The 14,620-nt window shown below is 54.4% G+C and overlaps 1 protein-coding gene across 4 annotated transcripts in view; it reads right to left on the bottom strand.

Annotated features, from left to right (window-relative positions):
* Positions 1-505: 505 nt before the first annotated feature.
* EVA1A (eva-1 homolog A, regulator of programmed cell death) overlaps positions 506-14,620 on the bottom strand; it is a 35,466-nt gene continuing 21,351 nt past the window's right edge. The window contains exons 2-4 of one of the 4 annotated variants that reach the window (XM_043989031.1): positions 14,288-14,453; positions 11,222-11,353; positions 506-2,149 (exon numbers count right to left, since the gene is read on the bottom strand). In XM_043989031.1, the coding sequence (XP_043844966.1) occupies positions 1,710-2,149; positions 11,222-11,297 (516 nt within the window). In that variant the 5' untranslated portion in view covers positions 11,298-11,353; positions 14,288-14,453 and the 3' untranslated portion in view covers positions 506-1,709. Of the gene's footprint in view, positions 2,150-11,221; positions 11,354-11,445; positions 11,636-11,723; positions 11,805-12,045; positions 12,181-14,287; positions 14,454-14,620 lie in introns of those variants that run through there. The other 3 variants (XM_043989035.1, XM_043989032.1, XM_043989034.1) reach the window with 3 other exon arrangements.

Here is a 14,620-nt window from a genome sequence, read left to right as displayed (position 1 = left end):
AGACTGTCAAAAAGACAGGCTCTAAAATGCCTCAGGTCTTCACTAGCCAGGTCCCTCAGTATGGTTGGCTTGTTCTGTACCATATAAAGACTAAAGGCAGTCCCTGCGCTATACACTAAATATCTGGCAGACCCTCACCTCTGAGGAGGAATGAGACACACTGTAGCTGAAGACCCGTGGATGGCACAGAGAGGGTAGGCTAAGAGCTACAGGGAACAGAAAGCAGGGCACCAGAGCAGCTGAACTCAAAGAAAGGGAGGAAGGGCAGGGGAAGAAAAGGTGGGAGAAGAAGATGAAGGGGAGGAATAGCAGGAAAAGACTGAGGGGGAGAGGAAGACCCCCCCCCCCACACACACACACCGTGTGAGTTATTCAGCCAGAGGTCTTTAGCCTCAGGTCACCTCACTGAAGGAGCTCATCTATCTTGCTGAGGGAGGATGGGGAAAAGAGGTCGGATCGCTGCTTCCAGGCCACAGCGCCCGTATCATTCAGAGAAATACAAAAGTTTGCTTGGTTGAATTTTTTAATAAAATATATAAAACAATGTGCTTTTTTGTTCATGTGAAGACCGTTGTCTGACTAGGACTAAGGCACAGCGGCTGACAGACTGACCCAGGACATTCTCCAAATGTCAGTATATTCAACGACGTTCTCTCCCTCATCTCTCTGTCTCTGTCTGTCTCTCTGTCTCACTGTCTCTCTCACACACACACACACACACACACACACACACACACACACACATGCACGCACGCACGCACACTCCCTCACACAAACCAGAACGCCGGGCTTGCTCTCTGAGGTTGTTACCAATCAATGGCCAGTCAGCCACTTGAGCCACCTTCCCCCACCCCTGCCGGATGCCTCTATACCTGAGGCAAAAGTCATAGAGTTGAGAGAGCACCGCGATTATGGAGGGGGGAACGGGGGGGGGGGGGGACCTGTGGCGCATCTCTGGGTCCTGAGTAAGCGTTCCTGAGAATATTCTCGGCACCACTCCCCATGCTCCGACCCCACCCTTCTCCCCATCGAGGGGCAGTTCCTGGAGGTCCCCCGAGTCTACCCGACCCCGGAGTCCCAGGGGCTTCCCAGAAGGCTCTCCGGCAGTCTCCTCCGGCCAGGGCAGGTCTTTCATTCCGAGGACTTTCGATTCCATCTCCCTTGGATGACTGCCTATTACTCTCCCCGAGCAGAGCGGAGCACTGGCTGGACTGGGGAGGGGAGCGGCCTGAAGTCAGGACCCTCACCCTACCCAAGCCAGTTGATCCTGAAGTTGGGGAGAGTGGAGGATTACGAAAAATAAGAGGAAGGAAGAAGGGGACGCAAGCAAGCAGCCCTTTTTCCAGCCCCTTGTTTGGGTCCCTCTGCAGGGGGCGGGGGGGGGGGGGTTAGGGCGGTCCAGGCAGGAACCTGGCGGCAGACTAGACGCGAGGTCCCAGCACTGCAGGGTGGTTAGCAGCTGACTTCACAAGCAGGGGACTCAGCCCCGTTCCAGGCCAGGGCCTGGGGCACAGACCAGGGCTCAGACTAGGACCCGGGGGCAGGGGGGTGGGGAGAGGCCCCTCTCAGGCCCCTCCCCGCCCCTCAGTAGTAGCGCTTGGGCCCGCTAGTGGTCGGGGGCTGCCCGTTTTCTGCAGGATCTCCAGGATGCTGCGCCCCCTCCTCTGGGCCCCGCTAGGCCTCGTCCTTCCCCCATTCGGGCCCGCCCCTCAGTAGTAGCGGTTCAGGCTGCGCGTGGCCGGGGCCGGGCCCGGGGCCGGGCCCGGAGCCGGGCCGTCGGGCTGCCCGTTCAGCCAGATTTCGCGGATGATGCGCTCTCTCTCCTCCAGCCGCTGCGCCCGCTCCAGCTCCTCGGCCGACGTGAACACGTTCCTGTGGGGCGGGCGCTCGAAGAGCCAGGGCCTGCGTGTGGACCCGTCCGAAGACGCCGAGCAGCCGCCGCCGCTGTCCTCGTCGCTGTCACTGGCGCTGGCGCTGGCGCTGAGGTCGCTGATGCGGCTGCGGCTGCGGCGCCCCGCCAGGCCCTTCTTTCCGTGGGGCTGCCGGCAGTCGGCACGGCAGGAGATGGTCAGCACTAGGGCGGCCAACGTGAGCAGCAGCCCCACGCACACGCCGGACACGAAGCACAGGGCGGCCCTTTCGGGGTGCTCTGCAAGAGGAGCAGAGGACGTCAGAGGGCTGGGACGGTGCACCTGGCTCACCCCCGATAACATGCGTTCCCCCTTCCGCCTTCTCCCCCAGGCCCCCTCCGCTTGGCCCTTCTTCCCCACCGCAAGACTCAGTCGATACTGAAATCTGTCCTCATCTCCCCCATTAGAACAGGAGCTCGGTCCGTAAGGAATGTTTCAGGCCGCCCAATGTCACGTGGCTCCAGCACCACGAGCATCGCCTGACCCCAGTGACCCTGGCTCTGTCCGGAGTTCCCCGACAAGCTCCCGCGCCATAGGCTTCCTGGGTGGGAAGGCAGGGCTCGCTCGGGCTTGGGCCGGCTTCCCGGAGGGAACGAGCGAAAAGGGCATCGGTCGGTACGCCTTCCTCTGGGACGGCTGACCAAGCGCTGCGATCCCAGGCGATCCCTGGCTGAGGTGGAAACAGGTGCCCCCTGACCGCCTCGTCCGCTTCCCCGTCCCCCGCCCCGTGCTTTAGCGAGACAGGCGGACTTGCAGGCTCAGGGGCCCGCCTCCTACCCCTTGGGCCCGCCTCCTACCCCTTGAACCCTCTTCCTTTCTGAACTTTCTGCCTCATTTGAGTCTCCCTGATGAGCCCCAAAACAGTCAGGCGAAGCCCTTTCTGCGAATCTCTCTTCCCCTTCTGCGAAGCGCTGCCTCTTCAGAGTAAGCAGCCTCGGAGGTCCCTTCCAATTCCAGGCCTCTGATCCTATTGGGGTCACCCTCGAGGGGGGCAGAAACATTCAGAGGCTTAATGCTGTGGAAGGTGGCCGAGGGAAAGCCTCTGGCCGGGAACATCAGGATAGGGATTAGCCAACAATTCTCCCCCCCCCCCCCCCAAGGTGTCCCAAGGCTCTCCTTTGATATCCAGGCCTGGGCAGCTGAGAGGCTTTTCATCCACGGACCACGGTTGTAAAAAGAGCCAGCCCTCAGGCCGGGGCACACTGTGGCCACAACCCAAGCTAACCCCTTCAGCCCCTGGACTAGGTCAGGAGCCAACGGGCTTGTAAGGGAAGCCCATCGCTCCTGGCTCAATCTTCCCACTAGAGGGCGCTCTGCACCCACCATGCTGGGCCCAGCAGGTGCTAGTGTGTTCTAAGCAGGGTCCCTGTTCACATAGCCAAGAGCCTCGGAGCCAGAAGGATGCCCACGGGGCCCCTGGGGTTGTCCAGTCTGCGTGTCACAAAGAAGCCTCTGCACAAGATGCTAGACCAAGAGTCATCACCCCACCCCACCCTCCACCCTGAGACAGTTCATGGTTGGGCAATTTTCTTGACCTTGAGCCTCAACAAGTCTAGCCCCTCCACAGGACACGGTCTCAGCTCCCTGAGCAGCCTGTGTCCCGCCCTAGGGGACCGAAGGGGGGGCACCCTCTAGCTTTCTCAGCCTATAGCCCTGGCCAGGCTGCCTACTGCTTCTGGAGACAATGCCTCGCAAACAGGCTGCCTTGTTAACCCCCTCCCCATACTTGTAACTGCCCACTCACAAACTCCCTTTCTCCCCTGTATGTCCTGTCTTCCCAGATGAAAATGTAGGCTCCAGGAGACCAGGGAAGGTCTTGCTTTCGTACCCCAGAACACAGCACAGTGTCCAACCCATAGGAAGCACATCATCAGTGCTTTTGCATTCATTCCTCATGCTCCTCCACTAAATATTCCCACTTCTGCAGATGCTTGGGACACAGTTCCAATGCCTTCCCCACCCTGTCACCATTCTGGCATTTATCCACATCCTTCTCAAGCCTTGGTGCCCAGAACTAACCAAGCACTCCAAGTGTGGCTTGACTTTCACCTCCTCCTGAACCCTGAGCCTCTTGGAAGGCAGCTCAGCCACAATGTACTTAGTAAGAGACTGAGTCTTTTAAAAACAAGAAAGAAGAATAAGGAGGAAAAAATGGCAAACAAATGAAATGGCTTCAGCCCAAACCACTGAAAATCAAAAATAGAAATGATGCCAAATCCAATGATTTCGTCTAGAGGCTCAATAACTGTAAATCAATCACCACAACAAGGAGACCAAAGGACCTGAATCAGCAAACGTCTGGCTTAGGTGCCAAACAGAGAGGGTGACCTGAGGCAACACCAGCTTAGGCTGTAAAGTCATCTGTAAAATCTCAAAAAGAGGGGTCTGGATGGTTGTGTATCTTATAAAACACGGAGAAGCAAGGGAGGGAAAAACCTATTTAAAGAAAGCTAGGCAAAATATCAACCACGCGAAGCCAGTGTGAGGACACCGAAGGACAGAAATAGGAGGACTACAACCAGAAGAAAAATGGAAAAAAAAACTTGCAAAAATCATTGGAACAAACTTTTCTCCCTCAAGGATAATGGTCCACTCTGACCCTCAGAGGGTCAGATTCAAAGATGAGGATGTTGAGGGAAGGATAGACAAAGTATATGAAGGAGGAGGTGATTACATAGCAAAAGTGGGAAAACATCTCAGACCTTATTAATCCTGACAAAAGGCGACTGGGAGAGCCACTCATTTTCCCTCCCACCCAAAATCTTTAGGAGGGTCATTCAAACATGAATTTAGGGTCTTCCCAATGAGGACATTAGTAGGAAAAAAAACAGGCTTTCATGAATGATGTGCAACCATGGACCACTTATTTATCATCTCACAATTGACTGAAATCTGTAGAGAATATAAAATCCCATTGGGTTTGTTGTTTGTTGATTACAAAAAGGCATTTAACTCAGTGGAATAGGACACCACCATGCAGGCTCTTTTCCAACAAGTTTTCTCTCATCCATATGTCAAAATTATTCAGGATTTTTTGGAAGCTATAAAAAGAGAGCAGGGTATAAAGCTCACCACAGGAGGTATCTGCTCACCAAAAATATTCATCACTATGATGGAGATCCAGCACAGAGTCCAGACCCAATAAGGATTCCTCAGAGATAGAAAGTCCTCCAGATGCTGCTGTTTTGGGATGACATTGCACTGATTACGTCAAGCCCTGGAAGGTTAAAAGAGCCTCTAGCTGGAGATTTGCCACTGCTCAAGTGAGTTTGCCCCGACTATTTACACAGGAGAAACCAAGTGGATGAAGAAAGTCTCTTTTTCCAGATCACAGCATGCATCTGAAGTACACCTCTGAGAGTTTGTCCAATGGGGATATGTGTATCTGGGATAAACAATAGAATTAGCCAATGAGCTGAGCCCAGGATTCAACAAGAAGACTGTAACGATTGGAATGATGCCACCTGCTGGAGACTTACTGTAGAAGAGTTCTGCCCATGAAGCGAAGGTCTTTGAGGGCAAGACCAGGAGTCTTTTCTTTGGAAAAGGAAGTGACACGGGCTAGTGGGAGGAGGAAGGAAGAGACTGAGGCTCTTCCCTTTGGACTCTGGTGGAGAGCGGAGCTAGAAATGTGCTCTCCCTTTAATAGATAGATGAATGTAGGCCTTTCTCTCTCTTTACCAAATTCTTATTCTCCTTAATAAATGCTTAAAAGTCTAACTCTTGCTAAAGCTTATAATTTATTGGCGACCACTCATTAGATATTTTAGACAGTTTAGCTAGAATTTTAGACCTTAACAAGACATTAAGTTGGATTACCTTTGAGAAATTACAAAGCGCTTCGAATGACCCCAAGCTTCCCATGAAAGCCAAAACCTGTCTTTTCTAGACAAATATTCTCAGCGTTGTTGTATGACAGTGAGGTGAAGATGAGCATCACACAGAAGGTGGTGGAGGAGAGGTGAGGTGTGTGGAGGGCGTGAACAGCTGGGAGCTATGACCAACTAGGGCTCTGAAGGAGCTCTGAAGGGCAAGGGATGTCATGAAGGAATTGTATGGCAGAAAGAAAAGGAATGACTGGTGGATGGTCAGAGTACTGCCCAGAACCTCCCGAATGGTGCCGAAAGTGCCCAAGGAAGGCCACCAGTGTGGAAGGTGGAGTTCCTGTGGAAGACTTTGGAAGAACATAGACAAGAGTCTCCCAGAGCAGGAAAGCAGGGACATGCTGTTGAATTGGGGAGATTCTAGTGCCCCTGGTGTATTGGGAACCCCATTGCTGACTCAGAGTGAATTGGCAAACCACTGAACCCAGCCTTCTCAGTCTACTCCCTAGTCGTGCCTCTGACATCTTGGAAATCTTGTCATTGTGCCTCAGGTATGGATCCTGGTTTCATTTCAGATGCCAGCCAGTTCTCTATCAGCAACCCAACAAGACAGCCTGTCCCCAGATGCCTGCTCTCCTCTTCAGGACCTCATCACCTTCCTAATTGCCAAGGGGGTGCCCCTTACATACAATCAGTTGCCAGATCTTGTCAATCCAATCTCTGTCACTTCTCCATCCCCTTCTCTCCACTCCCATAGCTGATTCTCTGACACAAGGACCTCCTCCCCACCCCCCAGCCACACCATTCTCATGATTGTCTTGCCCTTCTCCCAGTCTCTCCCTCACCAATCCATCCTCCATGCCACCGCCAAAACCATCTTCCTAAGGAACAATGTCATGCCACTGCCCTGCTCAAGAAGGTTCAGTGACTCCCTACCATCTCCAGGGCAAAACACAAGCTCCCGTTGTGCTGCCTTCATGCAGTAGGTGGTCTTCCTACTGTACCCCAAACTTGCCATCTCTTTGTACACACCAGATCCCATTGGTAGAAGGCACTTTCTCCTCAGCCCTCTTCCTCTTAGGGTACTTCAATTCCTTCAAGGCCAGCTTGAGCACCACCTCCTCCTTCCCTGACTGCCTGGCTCCCAGGGCTTCTTCCCTCCCTTGTCTAAGACTCTGGTCCTATTTACCTGCGGTATCGGCCCCCTTGGTCCTGCCTTGGGGGCAGGGGCTGTTTTATGTTGTCATCCTTGTTCCCCCAGCACCAAGCATGGTGCCTCGCACCCAGGAGGCACTTAAGCAACGCTTCCTGAATGGAATGTCATGGAAGCGATCCTGTTTGATTCAGCTCCAGGGGTCTGTACAGACCCTCTGCCATCCCCTTATCCTACCTCTCCAGGGCGTGATCTGCAGCCCAGCTGCAGAAGTGCCCGGGGCCCTCCCCTGTCCTAACTTTGGCTTTACGGTCATCCCAGGCTATGACAAACTCACATCTTCACATGAGGGCCAGAAGGGCTGACGAGATTGATGACATTCCTGCTTGCCTGCCTGCCTGCCTGTCTGTCTGTCCACTTGCTTACATTCCTGCCTGTCTGTCTGCCTGCCTATCTGCCTGTCTGTCTGCCTGTCTGCCTGCCTGCCTGTCTGTCTGTCTGTCTGTCCACTTGCTTACATTCCTGCCTGCCTGTCTGCCTATCTGCCTATCTGCCTGCCTATCTGCCTGTCTGTCTTCCTGTCTGCCTGTCTGTCTGCCTGTCTGCCTGTCTGCCTGCCTATCTGTCTGCCCACCTGCCTATTTGCCTGCCTGCCTGTCTGTTTGTCTACTTGCTTATATTCCTGCCTGCCTGTCTCCCTATCTGCCTGTCTGTCTGCCTGCCTATCTGCCTGCCTGCCTGTCTGTTTGTCTACTTGCTTACTTTCCTGCCTCTCTGTCTGCCTGCCTGTCTACTGGCTTACCTTCCTGCCTGCCTATCTGCCTGTCTCTCTGTCTGTCTGTCTACCTGTTTATATTCCTGCCTGCCTGTCTACCTGACTATTTGCCTGTCTGCCTATCTGCCTGTCTGTCTGCCTATTTGCCTGTCTGTCTGCCTGCCTATCTGCCTGTCTTCCTGTCTGCCTGTCTGCCTGTCTGCCTATCTGCCTGCCTGCCTGTCTGTCCACTTGCTTACATTCCTGCCTGCCTGTCTCCCTATCTGCCTATCTGCCTATCTGCCTGCCTGTCTGCCTGTCTGCCTATCTGCCTGCCTGTCTGCCTGTCTGTCTGCCTGCCTGTCTGCCTATCTGTTTGTCTACTTGCTTATATTCCTGCCTGCCTATCTCCCTATCTGCCTGTCTGTCTGCCTGCCTATCTGCCTGTCTGCCTATCTGCCTGCCTGCCTGTCTGTCCACTTGCTTACATTCCTGCCTGCCTGTCTGCCTATCTGCCTATCTGCCTGCCTGTCTGCCTGTCTGTCTGCCTGCCTGTCTGCCTATCTGTTTGTCTACTTGCTTATATCCCTGCCTGCCTGTCTCCCTATCTGCCTCTCTGTCTGCCTGCCTATCTGCCTATCTGCCTGTCTGCCTATCTGTCTGCCTATCTGCCTGTCTGCCTGCCTATCTGCCTATCTGCCTGTCTGCCTGTCTGTCTGCCTATCTGCCTGTCTGCCTGTCTGTCTGCCTATCTGCCTGCCTGCCCACCTGTCTGTCTGTCCACTTGCTTACATTCCTGCCTGCCTGTCTGCCTATCTGCCTGTCTGTCTTCCTGTCTGCCTCTCTGTCTGCCTGCCTATCTGCCTGCCTGTCTGCCTGTCTGTCTGCCTATCTGTCTGCCTGCCTGTCTGTTTGTCTACTTGCTTACTTTCCTGCCTCTCTGTCTGCCTGCCTGTCTACTGGCTTACCTTCCTGCCTGCCTATCTGCCTGTCTCTCTGTCTGTCTGTCTACCTGCTTATATTCCTGCCTGCCTGTCTACCTGACTATTTGCCTGTCTGCCTACCTGCCTGTCTGTCTGTCTGCCTATCTGCCTGTCTTCCTGTCTGCCTATCTGTCTACTTGCTTACCCTTCCTGCCTGTCTGTCTGCCTATCTGTCTGTCTCTCTGCCTGTCTGTCTGTCTGTCTGTCTGTCTGTCTACTTGGTTAGCTTCCTGCCTGTCTGTCTGCCCACTTACATCTCTGTCTGCCTATCTATCTGCCTATCTGCCAGCCTGCCTGCCCAACTATCAGGAGCACCACAAAGTCTAGAGGAGGAAGATCCAGGGGAGGAGGGTCATTTGGTCCCTATAGCTGGGGTCCCTTGTCTCTGCTCTTCTCCCATGGGAACCAAAAGGTTGCAGGGTTGTTGTTTTTTCTGCAGTCCCTTGTCTCTCCAGTCACCTGATGGCTAAGATCAGGCTCTCATCAGCCAGGGAGCTCATTATTCCCCAGGAAATATTTGTCAATAGAACAGCCCATGCTATTGTCAGCTCCTTCCCTTCCTAAATAAAAATAAATGCATTGCTCTGGTGAGCTTCCTACAGCCTCTGCCTGCCCCATGTGCTGCTAAGCTAAGCTGGTTGGCTCAGCATGCTGTACCAGACAGAATCACACACTGCCTGGGTGGGAAGGAGCCTTAGAGACCATGTGGTGTGGGCAGAGGAGGCATCTAGGTCCTGGCTGTTAGGCTTTGGCTGCTGAGGTCGGACAGAAAGCTGGAGAGGAACAGCTAGCTTTTCTGTGGGCTCCAGTCAGCAGGGCCAGTGTCATTCAGCAGGACACGAGGCATCTTCTAGACTCCTGGGGGCCAGAAAACACAGAGGCTCCCCCAAACACCCAGGGCAGGGTCTGCTGATGCTGCCTCTCACAGGCAACTATTCCCAGGGACTAAATCACCACCCAGAATCACAAAACTGCAGCGATCCAGACCCCAAACAAGGATCCCCTTTCCAAGAAGTGGGCACCAGCTTCTGCGGGAAGCCCTCCAGGGAAGGGGATCCAGCCACCTCCCAAGGCCACCTGCTCCACATTGGGACAGCTCTTCTGATGAGGGAGATTTTCCCAGAATGTGGCTTCTCCACATCACTCCCGAGTCAGTCCCAGGGGCCAGGGAGCATAAGTACTCTTCCATGTGACAGAGCTCCTGGGACAGTCAAACACCCCCAGCTTCTGAGGGCTGGCCCAGCCCATTTCTGCCCACACTCTCAGCTCATTCAATAGAGTACAGTTTGTTCCCTTTTGGGTTCAGCTCCCTGGAGACCAGAGAGGGGCAAAGTCTGACACAGTTCAAACAGAAGCAGACCGAGGGCATTTGAGGGAAGGTGTCAAGGGGCCAGCATCAGCCTCAGGGATTCTGATTCGGAGTGAGCCTGGGGACCAATGACATCTCCTGGTACCACCAGAAACATCCCACGATAAAACAGACCCTGGGCCAAGATCCACCAGTGAGTTACAGGAAAATCAGCCCAGGGCCCAGGCAAGCCAAGGCCCACAGGGGTGCCAGCCAGGCCCCCTGCACCCTGAAAACTTCCCAGCGCTGTATCCCCAGCATCCAGACAGGGCCAGCCAGCTCCCTCCACGTGTCTGATAACTGCTCATCAGATGGATTAACCAGGGGATCACCACACATCTACTCAACAGCTGCTGGCCCTGGGCTAGACAATGGTGAAGCAATTCCTGCCCTCCAGGGGATGACATTCTGGCTGCAAAGAACATTCTGTGTCTTCATATAAATAAGCAGGAATGAATGAATGCATGGATGGATGATGGATGGATGGATGGACGGATGGAAGGACGGGTGGATGGATGGATGGATGGATGGATGGATGGATGGATGGATGGATGGATGGATGGATGGATGGATGGATGGACGGATGGAAGGATGGGTGGATGGATGGATGGATGGATGGATGGATGGATGGATGGATGGATGGATGGATGGATGGATGGATGGATGAATGGAAGGATAGATGATGGATGGATGATGAATGGATGGATGGATGGATGGATGCATGGATGGTCATTCAAGGGTTTGGAAGCAGTTTTCCTATCAGCCCCTTCCCTCCAGAAGTCAGAGGTTCTGACTGATCTCCAGCAAGGCCAGGTCCCAGGCACTGATGTGCCCCCCTCATGCCCCTGGATGGGGTAGAGAGTACCCAAAGGTGCATTGCCTTAATCAGTCAGCCTCGCAGAGCACCAAGGCAGGTCCCAGGACAAGGCTGCTGCTTTGGCATAGAGAGGGGGCAGCCAAGCATAAACCCTGCTCTGCCGAAGCTTCATATAATCCCAATGAGAGCCATGAGGTGGCTTCACCCCCAGGCTCAGCATATAGATACAGCCTGTTGGGTAAGCCTCAGGGCTCAGTCCTGCCTGGAAGACTGAGGTGAAACCACTGCTCCTTCATCTCAGAGGCCCCTGCCTCTGCCAGATTGGAGGCTGAGCTAGCCTCCTGAAGCCTGGCTCTGAACCATTAACCTGCTGCCCCGTGATGCCACCCCCTGAAGCTATGAGCAAGAGCAGACACAAGGAAGGACACCTACCGATGATGAAGGAGTAAGCTGCCAGGAGGTTGCTGAGGAAGGCCATCTGCCCAGTGCCCTGGACACTGGGCTCCATGCTGGGCTAAAGGCCGGTCAGCCCTGCCCTTGACACCTGCCTGCTCTCCTTGTTCTCTGTTGGGAAGCACAAAGTGAAGGGGTGAATCCCGGGGGCTGAGCAAGCTCTCGGCCTTCAGAAATGTCAGGATCACTGGGTGCTTAGAGACCTTTAGATCAGCCCCCCAACCCCCGCTGGATACATGGAGGGACTGAGGCCCAAGCAGGGGCAAAGACCTCCTCCTGGTCACGCCCTCTTCTGTGAGACCCCCAGCACTTCCCAGCCCGGCAGCCTGGGGTCTCCAGGGCCTCCTTCCCAGCCTCCCTCCCGCTCTAGCTCCTTCACACTCCCCCCTTCTCTTGCCCCTCTCTGCCTCTCCTGCTCTTTCTCCTTCCTGCCAACAATGCTAAGACACACCCACCACGGGGCCCAGACCAGGAGGCCAACCTGTAACCAGAGACTTGGCAAAGTCCTCCCCTTGTCCAGCCAGCCCTGGGACAATGAGTGTGAGACCAGGCTCTGCAAGCCCTCAGGCCCCCAGCCAGAAGACTCTGCCCAGTCCAAGGGGCGTGATGGTCATTGGTCAGGCCGAGGAGGGAGGACGTGTTTGTTCTGGGTAGACTCAGACTGCTGCAATCCGCCCCCCCCCAGCCCATCCAACCCCAACCTTGGGCTGATGGCCTGTCTGCCCATCCCCCACGGGATACCCATTCCCCCCAAACGGGATCCCAAGGCCACCCCTCCCCCTCTTTCCCAAGGCCACCCCTACCACATAGCAGCTCAGTCCCTGTGAGCAGAGCAGGACAGGGAAGGTCAAGGTCAGCATCAAGGCTGAGGGCTGGGGGCTGCCCACCTCCTGGCAAAGAATGGCAGAGGAGGCCTCCGGGCTCAGCCTCAGCCAGTGTGGAAAGGTCCTCTGGGCAACTTCACTTATTTGTTTCAAGGGGGAGGATGAGGGGAGGATGAGGGGAGAATGGTGGGGCATGCGAGGCAATGCAAGAATACAAGACAAGGGGCAGCTAGGTGGCGCAGTGGATAGAGCACTGGCCCTGGAGTCAGGACCTGAGTTCAAATCCAGACTCAGACACTTGACACTTACTAGCTGTGTGACCCTAGGCAAGTCACTTAACCCCCATTGCCTCACCCAAAAAAGAAAAAAAAAAGAGAATACAAAACAAGAGCAGGTGGCACATGGGGCACAGACCAGCTGGGCCCAAGTGAAGGTGTGCTTTAAAGCTACATGCGCACACATGCCACATGGGTACACTGGCATCTGTATTGGCTGAGGGGGGGCTGAGGGGGGCACTGGAGGGGAGTCAGAAGGGGCACCAAGAAATCCAGCCCAATCCTGACCCCAGCAAAGTCTCTGGGCCCTGAGCACCTCGCGGCTACCCCTCCCCCATGGTGACCCAGAGGGCTGCACAGCCGCCTGTCTTCCCTGAGCCACATCCAATTCCTTCCCCCAATCCTCTGGGCCAAGGACTGGAGGCCTCCCTCAGCTCTCCTTGAGCTTTACCCCTGGGGTCAGGCCAGGGCTGAGGACAGAAGGCCTCTGACCTCCCCAGCCTTGAGGCATCCCACAGCAGACTGTCATTGACCTTGGGGTTACTTCAACCCCCAGATGGACTTCATAGAAAACTATGGTCAGCCCTAATTGCTCCTCGTATGATTATTAACTTGTTAGATCTAGACCAGGTTCTCACCTGAGTATGTTATTGTTGTTTGGGGGCTTTGGGGAGGGGGATTCTATCATCCCACGCATGAACCCCTCCTAACCAGGCATCATCTTTAAACTTAATGAACGTGCCATGTGGACCAACATGCCAAATAGCAGGGGCCAAGCACAGACTGCTACTGCTCCGTCGTGGGCCTCACTGGGGTGGTGCCCTCACCCAGAGTCCTTCCCTCGGTCTTCTCCTCAAGGCTAGAGATTGAGCCTTCTCAGACCCAGAGCCGCCCCCCCCCCCAGTTCAGTTTATTGTCACTCATGTGATTGTAGAATTACGATTTGTAATAATGCTGACGAGGCGGGGCAGTGGAATAGAGAGAGACCCCTAGACAAAATAAAGCCTCCACGCAGGGCCTCCACCTGCAGCAGAGAAGGTTAGACACGTTTTACCACAGGGAGAAACAAGCTTAGAAATTAAGAGACTTTGCCCAGGGCCCCAGAGCTTTTACAAAACGGGGGTGCCCAAGGGGCATGATGGAAAATGGCCCCCACATCCAGAAAAAAGAACCGTGGGATTTGAATGCAGATCAAACCCTATGATTTCTCTACTTTGTTTTGTTTTGGTTTTTCTTTCTTGAGATTTTCCCTTCTGTTCTGATTCTTCCTTCACAACATGACTAATGTGGAAATAAGCTTAATGTGATTGTACATACATAACCTATGTCAGATTGCTTGCTGACTTGGGGAGGGAGGAGGGAAGGGAGGGAGAAAAATTTAGAACAGAAATCTTATAAAAACAAATGTTGGAAACTGTCTTTACATGTAACTGGAAAAATACTATTAAAATAAAGAAAAGGTGGGTGCTGCTTGTCATTGTCTTCTGGGTCCCCTGAGGTCATTGGTGCAGGGCACTCCCGTGGGGAAATTCCCTCTACCGGCCTCTAAGAGGTTCCTGGTTAAGTGAGCTGTCCAGAGTCACCCATGACAGCCCCTGGCTTTGTACCTGTCATCATTTTCTGCTCCCTGATAATAGCAAGCACCTCTCCACGGCTGCCCGGAGTAAGGCAGGACCATGGGCTCATTAGCTGGTGAGAAGAGGGGTCCACCATCTCATCACCAATCAGTCAGCCAGTCAATGAAGGAGCATCCACTAACCTCGCCCGCTCTCAAAGAGTTCACAGGACAGACGAGCTCTAGGCACAAATGAGAGGGAGGAGGAGACACCAGCAGCAGGGTTTGCCTGTGTCACCCTGGGAAGGGTCCTGCCCTTTTCTAGGCCTCCTGGATTCAGTCCCCTATCAAGGGGGTGACACGCCTAAATGCAGCCTTGCCGCCTACATACCTTGTTTGTCGCTGGGCAGGTGTCCTGTGTCAAGGCTGAGGAAGCAGCAGAGGACATTTCTCCCTTATGGACGATGCTGGCCAAGCCATGGGGCTGCCCGGGAGGGAGCACGGGTCAGTCAGAGGGGAGACCCTGGAGAGACTGTCCTGCTCTGGGGTCTTGGGCTCTAGAATGAAAAGAGACTTGGGGCAGAATGACCTCAGTCAGGAGCCAGATACACTGACCTTAGCCCTGCACCAGGGGATCTGGCAGGCGAGGAGGGAAGGGAAGGTGTGCCCAAACTCAGAGGCTGCCCCAGGCCTTCTTTGCCCAAACCAAGTGACAGACCCAACT

Source organism: Dromiciops gliroides, chromosome 2 (assembly GCF_019393635.1).
Source record: "Dromiciops gliroides isolate mDroGli1 chromosome 2, mDroGli1.pri, whole genome shotgun sequence".
Classification (NCBI taxonomy): Eukaryota; Metazoa; Chordata; class Mammalia; order Microbiotheria; family Microbiotheriidae; genus Dromiciops; species Dromiciops gliroides.
This window is presented reverse-complemented; position numbering and strand designations above follow the sequence as displayed.